The 19138-nt window shown below is 41.9% G+C and overlaps 1 protein-coding gene across 8 annotated transcripts in view; it reads left to right on the plus strand.

Moving 5' to 3' along the window:
• The window catches only part of LOC118510909 (trithorax group protein osa), a 101876-nt gene that overhangs the window by 65554 nt on the left and 17184 nt on the right, over window positions 1-19138 (plus strand). For 5 of the 8 annotated variants that reach the window (XM_036053304.1, XM_036053308.1, XM_036053310.1 and 2 more), the window contains 2 exons: window positions 6029-6538; window positions 10096-10351. In XM_036053304.1, the coding sequence (XP_035909197.1) occupies window positions 6029-6538; window positions 10096-10351 (766 nt within the window). The remainder of the gene's footprint in view (window positions 1-6028; window positions 6539-10095; window positions 10352-19138) is intronic. The other 3 variants (XM_036053306.1, XM_036053309.1, XM_036053305.1) reach the window with 2 other exon arrangements.

Consider the following 19138-nt stretch of genomic DNA (forward strand, 5'->3'; position numbering starts at 1 on the left):
AGGCTTCCGTGCGCTACCTACCGACGGGCTCGACCGTCTCGCAATGGATGGAAGTAGTTGCCACTGTAGCGAAAGCATTTGATTAAATACGGTAATTACGCTTCCGCCTAACCATCCGGGAGTGGTGGGCTTGTCGCACCGAGAGCGTGAGTGTGTGGTACTTCCACATCAAATTATTGATCAATTGTACCGGTGGCACTGTTAGTAATTTCATTTCAATGTAGTTCCATAGCAATACACTAGGCCTCGGGCTGGTTGGTTGGGAATGTATGGTTTTAGTTACAAAATTATGTGGAACTCGTTAGTATTTTAAACTGAATATATGCAATTATTTTTAAATCCGTGTTTTTTTTATGTGGATGGCGAGATGGATGCAGTCGAATGGATTTAGCCTCCTCCGCTAGGGATTATCTGTGAATGGTTTTGTGTCAATTCAGGTGTATAAAATCACACTAGTAAGCTCTGAGAACTCATTATTAAATATTTGTATTGCATATTGGCAGGCGCATCGTCCAAAGAGCGAAATAAGCGTTTGCTCTTCGCGAATAAAGCTATAATTATAATTAGATGCTACCCACTAATTCATTCTGTATTGTTTATTGTTATTTGTTATTAATTAAATATATCAGACTGAGATTTGTCTATTGAAAAACCAGTAATCATGTTGTGCCATTATTAATGCATAATTAAATTTAAATAATTTTTCGTATACCTCCTCAAAATCAAACGATTGTTAAAGGACACAACAATGATCACAACAATATTTCAAACAAAACCATACAGCAACTCTCTTTTTGCATTCTCATATTTGCATGTTCAAATATTGACCCCTTTGCACGTATCTTCATTCGCCCGTAAACACGCATTCACATTAAGTTCCAAAACTCACAAAGAAGGCTAACTCACCCTCGTTTAGGCAACGGATGAGCATAGATGTATAAAACAGTGAAAAGCGTACCGAATGTTTTTCGCTTTGTATCGTCGAAGAAAAAAGTGGGTACTAGCTAAGGGCAATAAAAGAAACCCCTCTCTATGACTAGGAATATACTTATGAAAAAAGAAGCCCGGGACCAAAAATCGAAACACATGCAACACATGCAATAAAAATCATCAGACAAACCACGAGCTACCCAAGATTGGGCAGGGACTACGCTTGAAATGGGACACGTGAAGAAGGAATGGTCAGACAGTCTGCGGAAGGCTAGCTATAGAGGAAAGAGACCCATTCGTGGTTTTTTCGGTTTTATGATACTGGTCCGCTTTCTGTCCTTCCTTTTTAGTGCACAGTGCGTGGTCCACAAGGCTCGTATGATTTTTTGTCCCTCTTTGGGCCACAGTGCAAGAGTACATGAAGGGTACGTTCAACTTCGAGCAGTAAAGTTTATTCTGCATCCTGTTTGTGTTGATCCAGTTGAAGGATGACCACTTCAAAAAGCTGGCTGTTGCGTGCAAAAAGAATTGGGAGAATATGTTTGAAATTGTCTGAACACTTTAAAATTATAACTGACGATATTGGAAGAGCTTTAAACATCGAGAGGTTTCCAGAAAAAAATGTGTTATTAGGCTTGTTTGTTGTAAATCAACGTTGAATTTCCCGTTTAATGTTCAACGCCTAAAAGTATGCTTTCCCCACAGACAATGCAGCTGGAACCGTAAACGAGAATAATATAATAAATAGTTGATTGCCTACATGTAGGAGCCGAAAATCAAATGAAATTTAAAAGATAGCATTCAAAGAATCTTAATAATACAATATCTTCCAAGATTAGATCAAGCAGACGACAATTATCACTCTTAGGCTCCTTCTAGGTACCTTACATTTCGCTAACGCTCCATGACACACGTAACCGAACCCGTTCAAAAAATAACCTATCCTTCTCTTTATTCGACCGAACAAATATTATTTGAACCAAACGAAATAGACGTAATTTCGAACGGTAAACATCGTTTACCTTACGCGTCGATACAGTACAGAGCAGCGTGGCGGCATCCCGAGGAGAAGCAACAGAACCAAAAACAAAAAAACGAGAGCTACAAAAACAGTGCTAGAAATTATACACAGACTACCACCCTGCGGACTGGAGTGCCCCGGCAAAGCATATCACAGCCCATTGAACAGCTGTAATGCTTCGCCGAAAATCGTGACGATCCGCGTAACTGGTACACTTTCGCTACACTCAACGCGGCTGGCGTGAATGTTGCGCCCCCCCGAAAACCGTTCCATTTCCACGCCGGCAACTATTTAATTGTGCTGGCGTTTTCTTGCGATTCCACTAGAGCGTGATGCTGGGTAACGGTGCAAAACAACAAACTCAAACATCGAACGTCACTTGCTTGGCGGGGTTAATAGGAAGCCTGTAATGGTTCTTTTCATCGCCCTTTATTTGTGAGCCGTTTTAGTGAAAACTCGCACTCGAAATCTCCACTAAACTATGTTTTTCTTTTTGGGCTTTACTTGGTATCAGTTGCTTTAAGCGATAAGTGTTAAATTGAGATGCAAAATAATTTAGTAAAGAAAACTCCCTCGTGAGCAGCTTAATCAGCTGCATACATTTAGGCGCTTTTGTGTGCCCTAATTGGGCCAATCTAATATAGATTGCAGCGAAAAGCTGTACACTCGACACGTGTGCTGGTGAATAATTATATCATGCAGACTCACACACACACACATACACACACACATCACACAACATTTGCTGCTTTCTTTATCCGACCTGCAACGTACGCACATACACACCACGTGCCAATATCCTTCTCATTAGCCAAGTTCCCATCCCGGCAACCGTCTGTTGGTGGTGGGTGAGAAGAAATTGTTTAATGTTGTAGCAAATTTTACCCTGCTCCATTTAGCAAACACCAGGCCAGCAAGGAAGCACCTACCGTCCAACACCATCTGTTCGCTCGTTCGCATTCATCAAATCATCCGCTGTGGGTGAATTTGGATAAATTTCCCACCGTCAAAGGCAAAGAACACCACCAACTAAGCAACAGCTCGGGCTGGTAGTGAGAGAAAGCTGGGTGGGTGGAAGAATCCACCATGCTAACAACAAAATGAAACCGTACACAAAGTTTTACGTCAAAATTTGCTCCATTAGTCTTCTCACGGTCCGCGCTCGGATCGTTCCACTTTGCGCCACCCAACGCTTTGTGTCTTGCTGGAAGGCGCTGCTACCGCTGGAGCTTGCTATAGCGCGCGTGATAAAGAAAAATGTTTTGCTTGCGAAACGAGCAAAAGAAAAAAAAGGCTCTGCCATACACACCTCGCACATGTAGCGAGCAATAGCTGGTGGAAAAGCGAAAGAAAAGTCTACCCGAAAAGCCTCGAAACATTTGCACCAAGAAGAAGAACCCGTCGTCGTAAATACATTTTTCTTTCGCTCGTTTTTCTTTCGCCCGAATCAGAAATATTAATTACCGCACTTGTTGTGTTTGTTTCTTGTTCTCTGTTTTTTCCTTGTTGCCCATTTGCTGTCTCCCATTCGCCAGACGCGACTTGTTTCAACGTGCAACCATTTACACCCTTCGTTACGGTTTGTTTCAAATAAATGGTACCTTAGCGTTTGATTTTCCCTTTTAGCCTCCCGCACTAGGTGGAGGAAGGGGAAGCGGTCTGGTGAGGAATCCAAAGGCACTACCGGACCCGAAGAAAAGCGCAATGAATTCCCATAATTAACCCAATTGGCTCACACATTAAACACCTACCATTTGTTCCCGAAGACGGCACCGCTTAAAGACACACGGTACCAGCGAAAACACGAGCTCGAATTAAATGGAAATAAACAAACAAACACACACACAAAGTTCCGGAGGTTCTGGGAAACGTACCAGCCCTCCCAACAGACTATCAAGTGCTAAAGAACAATGTGTTTGGAGCAGCGGAAAGTTGATCATTCATACGAGCGGTTCCTTTCCCATTTCCTTCTTTATTTGTATAATATTTTATAACGACGCCCATCGACAGGCGTCCTCGAATATCACCGGTCTAAACCAATCGGAAAACCTACCCAACAAATTTTTGACGGCCCCCTACCCCGGGGTTGGGAAAAGATGATCGAAGAAGAAAGCAAAAAGGAAGACGGGTACAAAACAGAAACCATGATCGATGGAAAAGCCAAAAGTGTACTAACACTCGTGTGAGAACAAAACGGAAAATGGCCTGGGAAACGCAGGAAAAAAAGAAACAAGCAAAATAAAACTGTTCTCCGAAAAAGGCCATCCACTCACACACACACACACTGAAAGGGTGCTGTGCTTTTATTTCAATCTTCGAAATTTTACACCAGACGGATGGATACTTTTTTGTTTGCCCCTTAGCCCAGAATGCCTTCTCAGGGGTTGGATGGGGTGAAGGGAAGTGGGAAAGGGGAGCGGGAAGGGTAGTTTTGCAACAGGAGTCACGAGTTTCATCCTGCATCTAAGCACGACGGGGAGAAATAGCATATCGTCTGACTTGTGCTCCCTTCGAACCCGTTCTATGTGGCTGTATGTGTGTGTTGGATCTTTTTTTAACTGACAATTATGGCGGTCTGTTCCACGTACCCTTGGTGCGAGCGACACATACACAGCAAAAAACCCCATGCCACGAAGTAGCCCAAATGTGAGACAATAGCCATTTATCATAAGCGTTGCGCAAAATTGGAGATGGAGCGCACGAACAAGGAAGGTTCCTGGTGCTGGTGGTTGTAAATTTGAGATGCTGGATGTTAGAACAGATTTTTATCATTGGCCCGCCAGTGGGAACACCATCGGTCGGCAGATGCCGGTGTCTGTGGGTATTTTTTTACTCTGGTGCTCTTTGTGATATTTGATTTGAGAGCTTTTTTGCATCATTTTCTCTTACCCTGTCGCTGACTAGTGGGGTTACGAATCGTCCAAGGACTTCTTGTCACGGGATGAGCTTTTTAACTGACAATAAATGTCAATAAGAAGCTGCACCGGTTTCATCGTAATTTCTGAATGTGCTTCTAGCACCATACCTCATTGTTACAGTTTAGAATCAGTAAACAACAATATCCTTAAAAAAAGAAGAATCCTTCAAGTGCTCTGAAGACTGTCTTTAAGTGGATTTGTTTAAACAGACCATGAATCAACTTTCACTCTCAAGAGAATGCACTCTCTTCACCCTTAAGCGAAACGATTGCCTACTTCCAGGCGTATTGGAAATTTTTTATTTGTTCTGTTAAGAAATCTTTAGGAATTTAAGACTTTTAGTACTTTTGACTGCTTATTTTCCTTATAATAATTATATAAACATGATTCGACTATGGTCATTAATTAACGGCAACCATGTGAGCATCGGACGTGTGGAATCGTCGACATAGTCGACATAGCGTTACATTGAGGTTCAAAATTTCAAAAATAACTGCCATATTGCGCAGATTTCTATAAATCATCGAACACTACGACACATCAATTTAAAACTAATATACTGCATCAAATAAACCTATTTTACCCCAAAACATTTTAATACACCTCAAACCTTAAGACGTGTGTATTAAAAAGTAGATTATTGTATTGATAGAAAACCGTACAAAAACGTTTAAAATCACGTATTTAGTGTGCTCTTGTAGCTGAATGTGATCGAAAGCATCCATTTACATTACAATACCCTGCCTGAAGTACCATTGAACTGTATTTTATTATATTTCTTTCTTTTTTCTCTCTTTTTCACTGCGCGTGCATCTTGCGACCATCGATGTTGCCAAATGATATGACCAAATGTACATATATTTATCTTCATCCCACCAAAAACCAAACCTCCATCCAACTTTTGCGAAAATAAACCCAAAATAAAATAAAAAACCGCCATCTTGACCACCATCGCCATCACCTCACATCATCACATCTTGCTGGATGCGCTGCCGGTTGAAACGATGAATGTGTTTTGCACCTGTGTTGGCTACCACGAACCGGATTCATGCCCGCTCATCCTAACCTCAAACCCCGTTTCGAAATCTTCCGGCGGTCTTCCATCGCATGTGTGACTGCCGTTCGATAACAAAAAATCGCCCGTGTTTATGCAAAGCAGGCTACATCGATCCAGTCGCCGTTGGGCACCCCGACCAAGTCGCCTGTTAATCAGCTCAAGTACCCGAGCTACCCTCCGGCATCTCCACAGTCGCCGGTGCATTATCCGGCTGCTGGACCGCCCGCAAGCGCCCGCGGACCGCCATCCTCGACCGTCGCCTTTAGTGGTGGCCGTGCCGTACTGCCCAACAAGCCACAGCAGTACGCCTACCAGCAGCAGCGTGGTGGATACGGCAATCAGGCAGCACCACGCTCACCGGTGGTTCCCGCCGCTTCGCCGCGCTCACCGGGCCTGTCTACCCTCGGCGGTAGTGGAAGTCCACGTGGCTGGGCTCACGTGGCCTCACCGGTACCGAACTACCGTCCCTCGCCCCAATTCACATCCTCACCTTCTTCGCCATCTTTCTATCAGCAGCAGCAACAGCAGCAGCAGCAGCAGTACCATCAAGGGTACGGTCCGGCCGGCAATACCGGATCGGCTCCGCAGGCCGCCTGGTACGGTGCGAGAAAGGTACATAACTACTGAACACGCTAAGGCGCGCTGAAACTGCTACCACACTGCTCCTTGTCCTCGCAAATCATACCGCGCACGATCAGTTATAAAGACGAAAACATCCGGTGGGTTCTGTGTACGATTTAGTGTTTTTGTTCTTTGTTTTGTTTTATTTGTGTTGTTTAGTGTGTTTGTTTTTTCCTCCCTTTTTCTCGCTAATGTACGTCCTTCTTTTCCGTTTTTTTCTCTATTTGTTTCACTTCACCTGTTGAACAGAATTGGATGTCTGTATGTGTGTGTTTGGTTTAAATTTTCTTGAATCAATTGTTAAACTTTTGTAAAATATGTTCATTTCATTTTTCATTTATTTATCCATACTTCAAAACTCTTTCATATTTTTACTTCACTTTTTCGCTATATGAGCGTTTGTACGTTTGAATAAACGTTTGTTTGAAATTGATTTTACGAATAATATTTCGCTGCGCCTGCATAATATGCAATCCTTGCATACCTTAAGGCTATAGCAATCCTTAACATAACTGAATAAATGGCCTTATAGTATAATTAAGCATTACATATTATTCCCTGGTCAGAATTTACTGTTTTGGGACCAATGAATCAAGTTTTCGGTACAGGTAGGAAGTATTAAGTAAAAATGAACAACAAATTGCATAAATTCAGGCTTTGCCCTTCTCAAACAGATCGTTAGGATTTAACTTTTCCGTACAAATAGGATAACATTTTACAAAAATAATTATTAAACGTTTATTAGATTTTCTAATTTTAGGCTGTTTAAATCTATTTCTATCATCACACGATGCTTGCGTTTCGTAACATAAATACTGTTTATCTTTAGTTTTTCAGTTTCTTCTTTTTGATAATTTCCTGTAAAAAAGACCAACTTTAGCGAACTTAACAGTGTCGTTCTATTCAAATCTTACTTACATAATTTTCACCTTACAGCACAAGAAGTTTGGTTGAGCCTTAAATAATAAATTTCATAATCCTTGGATAATCCTTCAATAATACTTGCAGCTTATAAATAATTATTTTCAATCAACATCGTTTGTACATAAAATCATAGAGAAAAAGTGCTTTCATTAGCCGCACCCTGAGAGTTTCCAGAATACAAAACTATATCAACACTTTATACAAACTGTCCATCCTACAAAACATCAAACTCCGACTCTACGTACAAACTATTCCACAACTCTACCGTTGGCTGCCACAAAATACGCACCTAAACCGCGCGATATCAGCACCAAACAAAACCACACACGACAAAACGCGAAGGTCCTTACTGTGCCAACACCTAAAGCATATCTCGGATATCAATGCAGCCTAATGCACATGCTCATGCCACATACGGTGCGAATGAAAACATTATTGAGGTAAACATGAGCCCCCCATACAAACACCTACACAGGCACATAGATACATGCAGACGCACACTTCAAGCGGACATCGAAAACTGTCAGCTGCCGGCCGAATGGCGATCGGCTATCCCAACGCGTCGACATACCTTTGGTCACCTTCACCACCCGCCGTCTGTGAAATATGTAGCGAAAGTTCGGCGGAATTCGCAACGATGTTTTGCCACCCTGCGCCCGGTGAGCGTTGACCCACCCGATCCACCCACCACAATCGGTGGTCGTAGCGCATTTTATGCGAAAACAGTTAACGCACAAAATAGTAAAGTCCCGGTCGCCGCTCTCCGGTACACTGCCAGGATAAATTATGCTGTGCTTGAGCGGACGCGAAACATGGCCCCAAAGCACTTCTGGTGGGGGTGACGGCTTCAGGCGGGACACCTCCGTACCGGGCTGGTGTTGTTGTACCGCGGCCTTTTACCGAAACAGATCCAAACACGGTTCCATTGTTTATTCCGATAACGAGATGAAACAGTAACCCCACGCTCGAACCCGGCGGAAAAAGTGAAACGGCCCGTGACACACACCCACACACCCCTTAAATCGGTCACCGGGAAAACAAATACAAATCCGTTTTCCACTTCCGACTACCGCTCAAATGCTGCTTCCGGGTCTAGAGTGTCTGTGTGCTGAAAGTGGTTGCGCTTTGGAGGGAAAAACATGCCACCGTGTCTCCACTTTTGCTCCTTACGATGGTTCGATCCGATTGCGCACTAATGACGCACTAATCCTGCGGTGACATTCCGTGCAGGTTCTGCATGGTTTTGTTGTGCTCTGCGAGTGGAGCTAGAGGCACAGTTGCACGCTACCAGGCGCAACTTCATATCGAGTATTTATCAAACATGAGGCAAATAAACACACACAGGCCCACATCTTGCGGCGACCGGCTTGTTTTTCCACTGGCCATCGAAATATCTTTCAATGGCAGCCATCGTTTTTGGCGGACGTATTTGAAACAGGCGACCGGGCTTTGACAATGTTTTGACCGACCGAAACGACCGAAGAGCAACTACTTTTGCATAAACTGATCTGTCATCAGTCGGGAACGGTCGGGCACTTCAGATGTGTCCTCTTAGGTCGGACAAATACAGTCGGCATTGGTAGTGGGAATGCAGTCACAGCACTGCTTGGTGTCTTTTTCGACGATTCGTAGATTCCTTTTTCAGCAATGCATCGGAACCCTGCTTGCTGGATTGCGAGGGTTAATTAAACATGCGTTTTTGGCATGCGCAAAACAACAGCGAAAGGTTCACCATCATGTGCCATAATGAACGTTTAGCACCTTTAATGATGATACTTCCGGTAGCAAATGAGTGACTGGCTTTCTAAATTAACTGTTTCAAGTTTTAAATTATAATTCGTCTTGTTCTGACATTCATTTTTACAGAAAAAAAATTGAAAAGCTCTTAACGCTTTAAAGTATGCAAATGTTTCTCTTTATTTTTAAAAAATTGAGGTAGAGCAACAGCTTTGAGATAAAATCTAAATTGAGATATACCTTTGATTACCCTTATAAAGATTAAAAAAATGGTTTTCCGAGGTTTCCTACTCTGCAACGAATATATTTTATACCGGATGAAAATTATTAATTGCATACTTTCAGGCGCTTCCTAGCAAAATAACGCTCAATAACGAACTAGTGAAGAGGCTCGTAAATCTATGACAGATTTCTTCGGTGTAATAATCTATTTCGTTGAAATAAGATATGGTCTATGTGGTATTTAATATGTTTCGTTCCAAGTATTGCTTACATCCTTAGCTTAGCCACGACGTGCTCACGACCATCGTAGCGATCTATAAGTTCGTCAAACGTAAGAATTTTCTGCATTGAAGCATAATTGCGTCATAATTTTTAGAATCTCAATATATATTTCAATCTGTGTTATTCAGCGTTCAACAAAAACTCGGATCATTAAGAAGAGTTTCTAGGAGCTGCGGCTCTCAATGTATCATCTAAAATGATCAAATAAGCCAAGATTGCTTTCTCCAAGCAAACGCTGCACATGCCAATCAAACGGACGCAAACGAAATGTCCAAGTCGAATAAACACTTCCCTCCATTGTACTGAACGTAACATACTAATGTGCTACTTAAACTTGTTAAACTAATGTGTGTGCGTGTGTGTCCTTTTCGGTTTCTCTGCAGCCTGAAGCTCAACAGCAACAACCGCTAGCACCACAATATCAGAATCCGCTCGAGCAGCAACCGTACCAACCGCAACCCACTGAAGCTTTCCAACCGCTGACGGCACAACAGCAACAACCACTGTACCAACCAGCGCAGCCACAACAGCACCAGCAGTTGCCACCGACACTGATCACAACACTACGCAAAGAACCACCAATGTCTCAGGAGCCCGCTCCCGTCTATCAGACGCAACCGGTTGCTGCTATTTATCAAGGTAAGCCTTCTAAGCAATTGAAAGCGGCACTTGAGAGTCTTAGGCTCGGACCGTACCATCTAACATTTGACGAGCGAAGAAAAGAGCTGCGCTGCACAGCGTTCGGCGTTGAATGTTCGTCGAGCTGCACTGGCTGGAATTAGTGCATTGATTGAGGTAAAGCAATAGCTCGGCCAAGGCACAAGCTGTGTTATACACTGAGTTGCATTCTATTCAACTCTTGGCGCACTTCAAAATCGGTACAACGTGCTTAAACTCACAAAACCCTCGCCGTTTTGAGGATGAGGCGCCCGTTTGCCCTGGCAAGTGCTTTCAAAAATACATTACGAGATGGTTTTACCTGAAAGCCTCCAAGAATTACGCTCCTTATCGCACCGTGCCCCTGTTCTCCGTCGGCATGCCATACATCCCATACGATATAGCATCATCGACCGGCAGATCAAGTACCTCGCTCGATTGTACGAAACGGCATCATCTACAAGACCATTAGAAAATAAAACTCGCAACTCCGCTGGACTCGATGCAGCGGTACGATGCCGCATGACGACCCTGGGGCGATGTTCTCTGTTCCCTTGCAGCGAATGATCCTTAATGATTCGTGCAGATTGTTACCGATTCGATACGGATAAAAACAATTTCGCGATCGAGGCTTAATGATGAGCAACCTGCCTCCCGGCATTCGGTTCGGTACCCACCCATTTACACCGACTCTTTTTTTCCCGCCAGTTGAGTCACCGAGCACCGAGCTCTCGTGTGCGCAAATACCGCAACGTTAATGATCCGGTGCATCTGGAGTGGTGCTTGAAAAAGGATTCAAAATTCGCTACAGCTCCTACACTACAGTTTCGTAAGGAGGCTTTTCTGCCCGGCGTTGTTGGTTGGTGCGCGAGCACTTGAAGTAACGCTCGGTTTCAAGTCGATGTTCGATGCACCGAACGCGCTACTGTATGGGGAGATCTGTATTGTGTTTTTTTTAACGAAAAAATAGTTAATGAGAATGAATGCCAGCTCCTCGGTGTGGGCATTTTAAGAGATGAATGCAATTCAGGTTGCATGATGATGCTCCATCTGTAGATTGTACGATCGAAATACTCTCTGGTGAATCGTTTTTCAACCTAAAAGTATGCTATATGCTGCTTGCAAGGGTACAAGTGTTTCTGTAGTCAGCAAAATTACGCTTTCGAGAACAAAATGGCTAAGACATGTACCAAGGCATTGTAAAACAATAAGTATAAATTTGCCTAAATGTAGGCAATCTAATGTCCTGTAAGTAGCATTTATCTACGTCTATTCATCTTATTACAAATGTGCTGCCCAATTGAGTAAAGGTATTTTTACCTACAGCTTTTACTTTTTAAGAGGAACATAACTTGTTACATTAAACTCATCGGTATTTGAAGCATTAGATCCACTTCAAGCAACGGCTACGATTTTATCTTGAAAAATTCTCCAACGAACTTAATCAATTGGTTCCCTTCACCCGACCAGACGGTAAAGGCACCAGAATAAACAATCATCGTTTCAGTATCACAATAACAAAACATTTTCGCACGGTACTTTACTCTTTTACAAAACATTTCCCCACCTTCCTTCAACCATCAAACCACCCCAAGTTCCCATTGGACAAATTTCACCCGAAAGAAAAAAACTTTCCCACTGCACGGGTTGCAATCATCAACCGGTCCCACAGCTCACCTTTTCCCCATTCTCAACCCTCCAGCCGGCGCGGCAGCAGGATAAACAAATCGTTTTCCACAAGTCACGGATCATAATGGTCACAGGGCAGAAAACCGACACCACCCATGGTGCGGCCATTCCAACGGACGGGAGAAATTCCCCCTCGGGGGTATTCAATCTGCTCGCTTGGCTAGACCGAAACTCGATTCGAACAGAAACCTGCGCGCACTCACTCACACAAACACCCACGGAGCAACCCGGCCCGAATCAAGGCTTTAATGCTTGGGGCCATTTTTCCTATGCAATTTGTCGTTGATTATTTATAGATGTGATCGATTCCGTTCTCCAATCGATGTTTGTGCTGGGGGTGTGTGTGTGCGTTTTATTTTGTCCTCTTTTTCTTTTCCCATTTTCCAAATCCCTCCCGGCCATTTCACATGCACGTCACTTGGCTTTGGGAAGGCGCTGTGGAGCATTATAATAAATGTTCCATTCCCGAAGACATACGCTTTCCGAAGGCTTTAGCAGCCACGGGCCACGTTTGTATCGCCATTGATCGAATAGGAAATCGCCCGGGAACCCGCCCTTGGACGTGGATCGTTGCTTCAACACACACACACACACTTGAAGCCGATTTTCATTCCGCGACACGTTGGACCTTCGATACGAAGAGGCCGGTCCCGTCCGGAGACGCTGACACCGTTTGCCAAATAGGTGATTTGATAACGAAGCAAAGTGATTCTTCAGGTGTATGGGTGTGTGTGTGTGGCCCTTAGCTTGATTTATGATTTTCGGAAGCTTTCCATTTTACAGTCTGCCGATTTCGTTATTGATGCCGGGATCGAAATAATGGAGCAAATGTTCCGAGAAGCTGGAGGGCTCGCAAAAGGTGACGTACCTGTCCATAACGTGCTCATAAGCATCGGCCCAATAGCCTGACCCGTCCTCGCACACACACACACACACACACACACACACACACACACACACACACGGAACACGATGCGATAAAAGCTATTTCAAACCAGGGACACAGCGCACAACCATAGGAAGAAACGATTCGGCCCTGATCGTCATGTTCGGTCCACTCGGTATGGTGTGTTCGAACAGACCGGATCGAACCTGCTTAAACTCAACCCAACCTGAAACCCCCGTTCCAAAACAGACATGCATCCGCGTACGTCACATAAATCAATCCCGCTCTATTCGCATAAGCTACTCGAGCTTTCGCAACACGTAAAGCGCATTTAGCACAAATAAACACCTTCATCTTGCTAACCGCTAGCGCTCAATATTATCGTACGATTTTTGGCGCTAGACGCGGCCCGGTCCAAAATGAGCACGACCAACGAATGCCACTGTTCCCGGCCCGGAACATTTCCGGCCAGGGGGGGGGGGGCTCATAAATAGCTAAAATAAATTCAATTTAATGATAGAAAGCTCTTTTCGCGCATCAAATATTCATCACTACCAAAGGGCTCCGAAGCCGTGGCGAGCGGTCCCCGGTGGATGGAACCGTGCGCTATGCAAACAATTCAAATCCGTTCCGGGTGAGATGGCTATCAAGAGGTATGAGCACCAGAGAGGCAGAGAGAGAGAGAGAGAGGCAAGAGGGTGGACGGCGGTGCGATCGTTTTGCGGTCACATACCGGTGCTAGCTTATCCGTCACATTTGCACATTTGACTCACGCCACACATCGAAAGCGATGTTGGGACGCGTGAGATGTTTGCTGAAGACTACAATGAAATGTGTTTGTGAAGCATGGGGAGGCTTCGACCCTTGTGTGGTGCTTTCGGGCCAGGCAGCCAGCCCTGTGTGCTCAGATTTGCGGGGTGAACGTTTGTGAGGCAGAACATAGGAACTTAATCGGGTTTTTTGCGCTCTTCATGGTGAAAAAACCTACGTTTACACGATTATTCGCAAGCTTCTTAAGACTTTTTCCTTTTATATCTCATAAAGTGTATATACATTACATTACATTACATTAGTTTTTATTGATTCGATTTACAGTTACATTCATTTTAAGTTTTACATTGGTTCCGATCAATTGACCTCTACTCAATATACAAAAAAAAATTTTTTACGCTTTGCGATGGTGGATGTTTTGCAAGTACGAATGGGACTTAACTCGGGAAAAATTTGAAAAAACCCTATGTTTGTTTCCTTATTTATATCCTATGGCCTAATATATTAACCTATCTTACTATCTAACTATGTACATGTGCAGTTGTGTGTGCGTTTCAGAAATTAAGAATTGCAGAGAAAGTTTTTTACTGAACAAATTCCAGAAATTCTATGAATATCATACGTACTGTGCCATGGAGGAAAGTTAAGTATTCTTTTGAGGTACTTATTTTGAAATATTTGCAGTTTCTTAATGTGTACATTGGCACAATTAGCCCATACCTTAGAAGAATGCATAATAGTTGGTCTAACTACGGTGATATACAACAAAAGTTTGTTTTTTAAATTTAATTTTGAGTTTTTGTTGATGAAGCTGTACAATATTTTAAGCACTTTAGATCCACTAATCAGTTTTTCATCAATATGGTGTTTGTATGTTAGCCTTCTGTCTAAATATATTCCTAAATATTTTACATTTTCACTCCAAGCAATGTCCCAATTATTTATTTTCAATTTGCTACTAGGAAGTTTTCTTGCACTTGTGCAGCGGGAAAAATAGATGGCTTCAGATTTGTCGCGATTGATTTTTAGTTTCCAAGTATTACAAAACTTTTCGTAATGTTTAATTCCGTCGTTGAGGTTTTTGATGATTTTTTGTGGATCTGAATCTGAACAACTCATAGCGAAATCATCCGCAAAGCAATACTTTTTAACAGACTTTGTTTTCGGTAAGTCGCTTGAGAAAATATTGAACAGGACGGGTGACAAAACACTTCCTTGTGGCAATCCAGCAAGCGGTAAAAAGAAATCTGATTTTTCGCTATTTAATTGGACAAAGCAACTTCGATCGGTTAAAAATGACTGAATAAGGAGGATAATAAATGGTGGAAAATTGAATCTGATGAGTTTATGTACAAGTCCTTGGTGCCAAACCGTATCAAACGCTTTTTCTAGGTCTAGCATCACAAATCCAGTAGATTTTTTTATTTCACGCTGTGTTTTGATAATTGAAGTTAGTCTATGGATTTGTTTTGTGGTTGAAAGGCCAGGTTGGAAACCATATTGATAGTCTGGAATTATTTCGTGAACTTTAAGGTGATTTAGTATTTTCTGCAGTATGATTTTTTCAAAAACTTTCCCCATGCAGCTAAGGAGACTTATAGGCCTGTAGGTTTTGGGATCTTTATGGTCCTTTTTAGGTTTTGGAATTGGTATAATTTTTGCAATTTTCCAGGCATAGGGGAAATAGTTTAGTTTAATACACGCGTTTACAATAAACGTGAAATATATGATGGCTTTATTAGGCAAATTCTTTAATGTGCGATTATTGATTCGGTGAAAACCTTGTGATTTTTTTGTTTTTAAGTTTTTAATGATTTTTTTAATTTGCTTCGGTTTTATCCAAAACTTCAAATTGGAGTTTGTACTAGAGTGAGTTTTATGATAAGCAAAAAATCGATCATTTGTGGTTTGGACATGTTGTTCTAAAGGGCTATGATCATGGAGGGTTGTTTTGTAAGCTGCTTCAAAGTGTGATTTCAGTACCTCGCATTTTTCTCTACTTGTTATATACCTTTTGCCATTGGAAGTTAGTGGAGGAACTGTCTTAGAACCCCCTTTAATAATTTTAACAAATCTCCATAGCCTACTCTTGTTTGGATCATTATTCATTTTTTCCAAGTTATTGGACCAGCAGTTATTTCTAAATTGCTGGATATCTAGTTTTACTTCGTTTTTAAATCTTATGTATGTAAGTTTAAGTTGAGTATTACGCCTGTTACGTTGCCACAATCGTCTTGCAAAATTTCGAAGTTTTATTTTAGTAAGTATGCTTTGCGGAAGAATTATTTTAAAGTTGTCAGGACTTACTAATGGAACGGATGTTGTATGAGCGTGTTCAATTATTTTGTTGAAGTAATTTATCATTAGGTCTATTTGTTTGGTTCTATTTATTGTTTGAATATTGAGATTGATTGTGTTAAGGAAGGAGTTTAAAGTTTCTTTAAATAATGTCCAGTTTGCCTGTGAATAGTTTGGGATACTAAAGTTATGGTTATTTTCAATTGGTGATAAATTGCATTCGAAGTATACTGGTAGATGGTCAGAAGTAAATTTTTCCAAGCATTCTATATTACTGATTTTTTGGGGTTTGTTTGTTAAAACTAGATCTAAGGTTGACGCATTACGGTTTATATCACTTGGGTGGTAAGTATGCTCTTCAGGATGTATTATAGAAAATCTTCCTTTTTGATTTTCCTCAAAAAGAGCTTTTCCCATCTGGTTAGCCTTACTACAATTCCAAAGTCGGTGCCGTGCATTGAGATCTCCACAAATGATAAAATGATTGGGAATATTGCTTAGTTTTGCGATGTCTTTTTTAAAACTAACATGATCAGTATTTGAACCAGGGTTGTAAATTGAAACTATGTGTATTTTACTAGTAGTGGTGTTTATAGTTAATCCAATTGCTTCAATCACTTTTAAATTTAAGTCGGGCATTAATTCGTGGTTGATATTTTTAGATATGACTAACGCTACACCACCCTTTTCGCCAAGCGATCTATCTAATCTATATGTGAAAAAATTTGGATGAGAAAATCTTGTACCGTTCTTTAGAAAAGTTTCACTTATGGCAGCAATATGTATATTCTTCTTTAAAAGACAGTTGAAAAATTCATCTTTTTTATTTGCAATGCCATTGGCATTCCATTGTATGATTTTTAGTGAATTATTTAAGATGAGGAAAGCAATACTTTGCTGAAATCTGCACAATGACTGCGATCAGATCTTTTTTTGAGCTGCAACGGCTCAAGTTTGAAAATACATCTTCTACGATTTGCCCTATCTCATTTAGGTCAAAATCTGCATTAGGATTGGAGTGTCTTTGTTCTTGGTTGAGAAGGTTTTAGTATGTGTGTTTTGGGGGATTAGGATAAGTTGAAGTGTTTGGGAGACGCGGGAATGATGCTTCGTTGTATTTAAATTCTCTAGCGCGAGATGGTGTTGGTGTTACCTTGGTGTTTTTGAGTCGTAGTCTAGCTGAGCAGCCTGAGAAGTTTGCCGTATGGTGTTCACTACAATTCGCACACTTCAACTTGGTTGGGGCTATTTTACCATCAGGACAGGTAGTAGCTTGACTTAGCGGACAAGCTTTTGATGCGTGTTTACCGGCACATTTCACGCACACAGGAGAGAGGTAACAGTTGGCGCTACCGTGGCCGTATCGCTGGCAGTTAGTACACTGCATGGGTCCGTTTTTGTTAGAGTAGTACTCAAAGTAAACACGATGATGGTCTACTGCTCTGACTTGTTTCAGCTCGCTGAGGGTTATTGATCCTCGCGGGAAGTGGAGGAGATACATGCATTGGTCATCGTACCGCTTTTTCTTTATCTCTAGCTTTTTAATCACGCTAGGTGTGATCTTTACTTCTGCGAGCGCAGCTTTGACAGATTCTGTCTCTTGTGCGGGTAACCCGAAGATTACCACCTTTGTTGTTTTGGCCTCTGGTAGCTGGTGCGTGTAGAACGAATGGTTGTGTCGTTTTAATACCTCCACTACTAATTTGAAATCGTTAGGTGTTGTCGTGTTCACCACAATACCTTTGCGTGTGCAGTTGGTGGTGTAGCTTACTACTCCGACGGAGATGATTTTTTTATGCACGTCTCCTACTTGAGTGCCGGTGACAACAATTGGTGGAATTTTTGATTTTTGTTGTTTTAATGGAACCGATGTGGCCAGCGTTGTTGGAGCTTCTTCGTCTTCACTGAGGATGTCGTAATTATTGCTCGTGGTGATACCCGACGGGACGTTGAAATATGAGCACGAGGGGACTGCGTCACCTGGCGCTATTTTTTTCTTGCTTCGGCCCATGGCTGCAGGCCGAGCAAGCTTTCTCTTTCCCTTCACTATTATTGTGGTTTGTAAGTGTGATATCTCTATATAACTTATCGCAGATAACGATTAGACGCGTCCGATCGAGTCGGAGGCTGATAGAGAACAGCATAAAGTGTATAAAATGTTTAGATTTTACAATTTTAAAACATGGAAATTGCTCGTTTTTTTCTCTCTACGCATTGCGCCTGAATTTCTGCAATGCTTACAGAAATGTATGCATCTTTGCAGGGTTACTGTTTATTTTTAAAATCAGATGCAAATTTTAATATCATCCAGAATTGCGAGCATTATATGTTAGAAGCATCTTGTCTGTTTATGTCTTTATGTGTAAAGAATTCAAAAATCTCAAACACACCCGCCAGCGATTGTTCGTTACTTAAAAGCTAAAAGAGTTTAAAACATCCTCTCAAACACCTAGGATCAGATCTCATTTATCGGATCTGATCTGAATCTTTTGCCATATTTTTTCAGGTTATTATCTCTTATGTCTCAAAGAGGAATTCTAAAAAAATATCTAAAACTCTCTAGATCGGCAAAGTATTCAACGATCGCATACTTTTAGCCATAACCATGCAACCATTTGCTTACATTTCATCCACGTTGATTTCCATACAAAGAAAAATGATAACAGTTTTAATGTTCGAAGAGAAATCTTATGGATAAACTATTTTAAACGACTTAATGTTAACTCACTTTTCTTCACTACTTTGCGTGGAATTCTATTTTTCCCAGAGCATAATGAACATACCGGAAATAAATAAACCATCAAAAACCGTCCTGTAAAATGTAAATATATCAATCAGAGAGAAAGAAAGAGGGAGAGCGAGTAAGAAAAAAAAGATTACACTTACACAAACCATTCCTTTCCTGTTAACCATCTGTCATCGATTGAACCTTCCCAAGATCCGGCTAACAGAACCATGAACAGTGCAAGACGAATGCTAAAGAATATGTCAAACGCGTTCAGACGCCACGAACCACCCAATCCCACCCCTATAAAAGCCCTCCCATCAACCCACCTGCACCCACAAGTAATGGCGTTTCATGTTACATCTGACCTCTTGGCTTACCTTTACGCCTGCCACCGTAA

Source organism: Anopheles stephensi, chromosome 3 (assembly GCF_013141755.1).
Source record: "Anopheles stephensi strain Indian chromosome 3, UCI_ANSTEP_V1.0, whole genome shotgun sequence".
In the NCBI taxonomy this organism is placed as follows: Eukaryota; Metazoa; Arthropoda; class Insecta; order Diptera; family Culicidae; genus Anopheles; species Anopheles stephensi.